Source organism: Salvelinus fontinalis, chromosome 9 (assembly GCF_029448725.1).
Source record: "Salvelinus fontinalis isolate EN_2023a chromosome 9, ASM2944872v1, whole genome shotgun sequence".
NCBI classification, from domain to species: Eukaryota; Metazoa; Chordata; class Actinopteri; order Salmoniformes; family Salmonidae; genus Salvelinus; species Salvelinus fontinalis.
In genome coordinates, this window is record NC_074673.1 from 24271588 (window position 1) to 24278626 (window position 7039).

Sequence of the window (7039 nt, forward strand, 5' to 3'; positions counted from 1 at the left end):
TTGGATTTTCCGTCCCACAGCCATGCACCCGTTGCAACCTGTCAGTAGGGGTGCATTTTGCTTGGTCTTGCCCCTTGAAGTCAGTCAGTGTCTTCTCTGGCATGTCGTGCCACTGTCATGTAAATGTATCACGTGTTGGATACAGGCATTTCCTCTAATGAACATCTATGCTGTGACAAGGTATCCCAGATGTTTTGTTTAGGCACATCACTCTTGTGAGGTAATGGCCTAACGTTTTTCCAATGACTTCAGGATCTCTCTGGCCCTGGTGACCACAGCCAACCAATGGACACTCCCTGGCCTGGCAACCAGTTATCTGTCAATAAAAGGTCATGAGTGTTGAGTTGACTGGCAACTTTCTCTAGTTTTTTTGTGTGTGAGCATTTTAAAATGCTAACACGTACAAACATTTTGCAGGGCCCGTGATACCTTTGGAAGTCTCCAGCCAATGGAATCTTACTTATTTTGCACAAAGCCAATAAGGTGTGACAAGATCTAATGCGTTTTGTGTTCAGAAAACATCATTACCTTTTTGACTTTATTAAACCTGTAATGCTGTACAATAGTGTCTCAGGAGCTGTCCATTAGGCACAGATGGAATTCGGTCACCGAAATAATAATTATGGAATGACTTGTCTAACAGATGTTTGAGATTATTTCTTTCTGCAAATGTTGACTGGATAAATACATATCTGGAAACCTGATAACATTAATCTGACTGTTTTTGCAAGATTCAAGCACACCCTTTTAAAGTAAATATAATGAAATGATCATAACATTGACATGGTGGCAGTGAGGAAGGCTATGTCATTATTTTATAGGTATTATTCCAGGGTCAGAGGAGCATTACAGTGTACCAGGTATGTAAATATAGGCAGTTGCATAGTGCTTATTGTAAAAGACTATAGGGGGAAAGGGGGGATACCTAGTCAGTTGTACAACTGAATGCATTCATGCATATTTACTAGCTTGGTAGAGGGTAATTACATAGTAATGGCAACTACAGGAACGAAAAAAAAAAAGTGGGCTTTATTAACAGTATAGCATTACACTGGTACTCTGGCAGATCGAACAGAACATAAATAATGGTCAAATGCAGTTTAACAAATGCATTTAGGGAACAGAAATTCTTGTCATTTCTCATAGTGTAAACCTATACTTAAATAGTGGATGACATTTAATGGTAAACAATCTACAAAGAAAAAAAAACAGAACAAGCGCAACAAACATCGTAAGGGTTCTTTTTCCAGGTGAAACCTCACACTCAATGCTCATTTCACCCAGCACTAATTAAATGACTGCACTCCCAGTGTCTGCAGGGAGGATCTGAGAGCCACCACTAGTTAACTTTATGAAAATGATCACAATGATAAGGGGCCTGGTGACATAGAAACCTGTTTATGTCTTGTACGCACTGTGTCACCTATAGTATCCTTCACCTAGACACTTTTTTTGAATGATGTTTCATTTTCACAGCTTATCAACAAGTCTTTCAAATATGGAAAGCAGTCTTTCTCTCTTCTCTATAGTAGATGAGTCCAGTTCTACATCAGCAGAGCCGTTGTTCCTGGAAATCTTGCTTTTCATTAGGGCTTCCTTTTCTTTCTGCAGCTCTATCCTCTCTCTCTCAATTGACGCCCTATCCCTGTCCAGTATGGCTCGCTCCCGTTCCATCGCCGCTCGCTCCCTGTCCATCGCCGCTCTGTCCTTGTCCAGTGATGCTCTGCCTCGCTCAACAGCCACCCTCTCTCTGTTCACCACATCCCTCTCTCTGTCCAGTATCAACCTCTCCCTGTCAAAATCAGCCTGCTCCCTCTCTAACACTTCTCGCTCCTTCTCCAAATCTGCTATCTGTCTCTCTAGTTCAGCAGTCTCCCTCTCAATGTTCCTGCCAGGATTTCTCACCAACATGGCTCTTCCGTCTTCAGCTATGGTCTCTACATCCTCAGCCATGGTCCTCCCGTATCCACCCACTGGCATCTTGTCAGGCGCGGCCCTCTCGTTCTGACCCCCACCCCTGCCCTCCTCTCGCAGGGCCCTCTCACACTCCACCGCAGCCCTACGGATCTCCTCTGTAGCTGCGTCTGTGTACGCCACTTGTCCATCTGCTACCGTGCTCGCAGCCCCAACACTCTCCCCCAACTGTGTTTTGGCCCAGAACTCAAAAATGTTTGTCCCCTCACCCCCCTCCGGCCTCATACAAAGTCTCTTGTTTGCTATGGGAGAGGTAGTGGGAGAGGACGCAAATGAAACGTCCCCAACTTCCCCAAAATCAAACAGTGAAGGGTTTAGGATACGGGCAGACCCAGATAGGCGACCCTCGATGGCATCGTCCATGAGGTGGAACCAACGCCAGGACATTGGATTGACTTTTTCCATGCCAAGAGGAGGGTACTTAAAATCCTACAAAGAAAGATGACAAAGGGTACAATCAGGTTAATGTTCTATTATTTGTCTTGGGTTGCATGATTTATGGTTATGACACACACTTGATTAAATGCATCATTGAGTCCTTGATTAGTTACATCGGGTTAGTACTGGGCTGGAACCAAAGCCTAGAATCTGTGTTCAAGAGTGATTCAAATAGGAGATAACACATCTTGAATTAAGGCCAAGGGTGTTTGTTTCCTGTTCTCAATTGCATTCATAATCATTACCTTATATTTCTTTTTAAGGTTTTCCCACTTCTTTTTCAATTGCCCAGTTGTAAGCTTTCCTTCGAGACCCAACTCCACTAACATTGCTCTGCAGAATCAAAGTGAGTTAAGTCAGATATTGATAGGGTTTCATCTTCATAACTAGCTCTTAAAACACTGACTTTCCTATAGGCCTTCGTGTTTTTAAAATTCTATTTTTGTTAGGAAATGAACATCAGTGATTCAACATCGATTTATCAACAAAATTGATAAAATATAACATTCTCATATCAAATAAAGTGGCATACGATACAGTTTATTTTGAGGCAAGCATATAGATGAAAGCCAAAACTAATTGTCATTATCAAAGCCATCAAACATCCACTTTTGTTTTGAGTATCAGACATTGTATCACTCACTCACCTCCAGGCAGGCATGGCAGAGTTTCTCTTCCCAGTGAAGATGGCGTCATTCGTTGCACGCAATTTTATCAATCTGGATATGTCATTTTCCGACACTTATTGGGTGAAAAATACAACAATGTTAGCATATCCATCATCAGCAGTAAACAAATAACTTTGATAACTTTAACAGACTCCAAGTCGGCGACGTCGCAAAATAATACCATATTCTTAACATAAACAATTAACGTTAGGTTAACACACATGTTAGAAAACGACATTCGTGGTTGGCATAAAACTTACTTTTATAGTTATATTCTGAACCAAAAGGCCTTTTATCCATCGCTTCCATCATGAACAAATACAAGGGTACTAAAATGAAGGGTACACGAAACAAAGCACGTAACTCGTAGTGCACTAGCTAGCAAGAGAAAATATGGCGGCGTCCCTGGATCCCTCGTCGCACCCGCCTAGTCCTCCTTCGTGAAGTGCCCTATTTATATAATCCACAATAAAGTCCAATAATATACGGGTTTTCTTACTATTAATGATTTACATATATCTGATTACAGTCCGATGTTTAGGACTGATCAAATAAAAAAAGAAGGATATATTCATTCCACACACCCTGGAGGAGGGTTTTTCACAAGGGCAGTAGGGAAGAAGGCTCCGTCGAGAAATAGACGAATTCGATTGGTTAGGTTGTGCGCGATGCTTTCTTTTAGTATGCTCAGTAAGGGAGGTCCCAAAGGGTAGGCTACTTAAAGCATCTAGGCCACAAAATACTGCTAGGCCTACCATCTTTGGTAAACATATTCTATTTCAAACTAGCCTGAACTGCGTCATTTTGCAATTAAAGTGTGAAACCACACAGAACACAGCAACCCCACAATTTTGGCCTATGAACTACCCCTAATCACATGTCTGTGCCAACGTTATATAATGCATAACCTATTATAAAGTAAGCCTAAGCAAATATAAAACAGAGCGTTCCAGAGTCTGCTTTAAAACACAATGAAAGCTTTGGAGATGTGTACATTTATCACTGCATAGATTACAAGGGTTTACATCTCATTCTCACTTATAGAAGTTGAGAAAGTAAAACCTCATAAAAAATATTCATACATAATCAAATCAAATTGTATTTGTCACATGCGCCGAAAACAACAGGTGTAGACCTTACAGAGATATGCTTACTTACAAGCCCTTAACCAACAATGCAGTTTTAATAAAAAATAAAAATAAATAAAAGTAACAAACAATTAAAGAGCAGCAGGAAAATAACAATAGCGAGGCTATATACGACTGGTTAGTCGAGGTAATTGAAGTAATATATACATGTGGGTAGAGTTACTAAAGTGACTTAGGCATAGATAATAACAGAGAGTAGCAGCAGCGTAAAAGAGGTTCTACATTGGGCCTTGAAAATAGTCTGGGTAGCCATTTGATTAGATGTTCAGTAGTCTTATGGCTTGGGGGTAGAAGCTGTTTAGAAGCCTCTTGGACCTAGACTTGGCACTCCGGTACCGCTTGCCATGCGGTAGCAGAGAGAACAGTCTATGACTAGGATGCTGGAGTCTTTGACAATTTTTAGGGCCTTCCTCTGACACCGCCTGGTATAGAGGTCCTGGATGTCAGGAAGCTTGGCCCCAGTGTACTGGGCCGTACGCACTACCCTCTGTAGTGCCTTGCGGTCGGAGGCAGAGCAGTTGCCATACCAGGCAGTGATGCAACCAGTCAGGATGCTCTCGATGGTGCAGCTGTAGAACCTTTTGAGGATCTGAGGACCCATGCCGAATATTTTCAGTCTTCTGAGGGGGAATAGGTTTTGTCGTGCTCTCTTCACGACTGTCTTGGTATGCTTGAACTATGTTCGTTTGTTGGTGATGTGGACACCAAGGAAATTCAAGCTCTCAACCTGCTCCACTACAGCCCCGTCCATGAGAATGGGGGCGTGCTCGGTCCTCCTTTTCCTGTAGTCCACAATCATCTCCTTTGTCTTGATCACGTTGAGGGAGAGGTTGTTGTCTTGGCACCACACGGCCAGGTCTCTGACCTCCTCCCTATATGCTGTCTCGTCGTTGTTGGTGATCAGGCCTACCACTGTTGTGTCATCTGCAAAATGAATGGTGTTGGAGTCATGCCTGGCCATGCAGGCAGTCATCGGCAGACTCGACAGCCTTGGTTTCTCTAATGATTGCCTCGCCTGGTTCACCAACTACTTCTCTGATCGAGTTCAGTGTGTCAAATCGGAGGGTCTGTTGTCCGGACCTCTGGCAGTCTCTATGGGGGTGCCACAGGGTTCAATTCTTGGACCGACTCTCTTCTCTGTATACATCAATGATGTCGCTCTTGCTGCTGGTGAGTCTCTGATCCACCTCTACGCAGACGACACTATTCTGTATACTTCTGGCCCTTCTTTTGACACTGTGTTAACAACCCTCCAGGCGAGCTTCAATGCCATACAACTCTCCTTCCGTGGCCTCCAATTGCTCTTAAATACAAGTAAAACTAAATGCATGCTCTTCAACCGATCGCTACCTGCCCGCCTGTCCAACATCACTACTCTGGACGGCTCTGACTTAGAATATGTGGACAACTACAAATACCTAGGTGTCTGGTTAGACTGTAAACTCTCCTTCCAGACTCACATCAAACATCTCCAATCCAAAGTTAAATCTAGAATTGGCTTCCTATTCCGCAACAAAGCATCCTTCACTCATGCTGCCAAACATACCCTTGTAAAACTGACCATCCTACCAATCCTCGACTTCGGTGATGTCATTTACAAAATAGCCTCCAAAACCCTACTCAATAAATTGGATGCAGTCTATCACAGTGCCATCCGTTTTGTCACCAAAGCCCCATATACTACCCACCACTGCGACCTGTATGCTCTCGTTGGCTGGCCCTCGCTTCATACTCGTCGCCAAACCCACTGGCTCCAGGTCATCTACAAAACCCTGCTAGGTAAAGTCCCCCCTTATCTCAGCTCGCTGGTCACCATAGCAGCACCTACCTGTAGCACGCGCTCCAGCAGGTATATCTCTCTGGTCACCCCCAAAACCAATTCTTCCTTTGGCCGCCTCTCCTTCCAGTTCTCTGCTGCCAATGACTGGAACGAACTACAAAAATCTCTGAAACTGGAAACACTTATCTCCCTCACTAGCTTTAAGCACCAGCTGTCAGAGCAGCTCATAGATTACTGCACCTGTACATAGCCCATCTATAATTTAGCCCAAACAACTACCTCTTTACCTACTGTATTTATTTATTTTGCTCCTTTGCACCCCATTATTTCTATCTCTACTTTGCACCTTCTTCCACTGCAAACCAACCATTCCAGTGTTTTTTTTTTACTTGCTATATTGTATTTACTTCGCCACCATGGCCTTTTTTATATTTTTATTTATATATATATTTTATTTGCCTTCACCTCCCTTATCTCACCTCACTTGCTCACATTGTATATAGACTTATTTTTCACTGTATTATTGACTGTATGTTTGTTTCACTCCATGTGTAACTATGTGTTGTTGTATGTGTCGAACTGCTTTGCTTTATCTTGGCCAGGTCGCAATTGTAAATGAGAACGTGTTCTCAATTTGCCTACCTGGTTAAATAAAGGTGAAATAAAATAAATAAAATAAAATGAGTGAACAGGGAGTACAGGAGGGGACTGAGCACTACCCTTACCACCTGGGGGTGGCCCATCAGAAAGTCCAAGATCCAGTTGCAGAGGGAGGTGTTTAGTCCCAGGGTCCTGAGCTTAGTGATGAGCTTTGAGGGCAATATGGTGTTGAACACTGAACTCTAGTCAATGAATAGCATTCTCACATAGGTGTTCCTTTTGTCCAGGTGGGAAAGGGCAGTGTGGAGTGCAATAGCGATTGCATCATCTGTGGATCTGTTTGGGCGGTATGCAAATTGGAGTGGGTCTAGAGTTTCTGGGATAATGGTGTTGATGTGAGCCATGACCATCCTTTCAAATCACTTCATGGC

The 7039-nt window shown here is 43.1% G+C and overlaps 1 protein-coding gene across 1 annotated transcript; it reads right to left on the reverse strand.

Annotated features, from left to right (window-relative positions):
* Positions 1–1010: 1010 nt before the first annotated feature.
* On the reverse strand, positions 1011–3734 carry LOC129862315 (uncharacterized). Its single transcript, XM_055933825.1, has 4 exons — positions 3341–3734; positions 3060–3153; positions 2658–2745; positions 1011–2403 (listed from the first exon to the last, which is right to left on the reverse strand). Exons 1-4 carry the CDS (start codon positions 3390–3392, stop codon positions 1471–1473), a joined length of 1167 nt encoding a protein of 388 aa, XP_055789800.1. The 5' UTR covers positions 3393–3734; the 3' UTR covers positions 1011–1470.
* Between the last annotated feature and the right edge of the window lie 3305 nt (positions 3735–7039).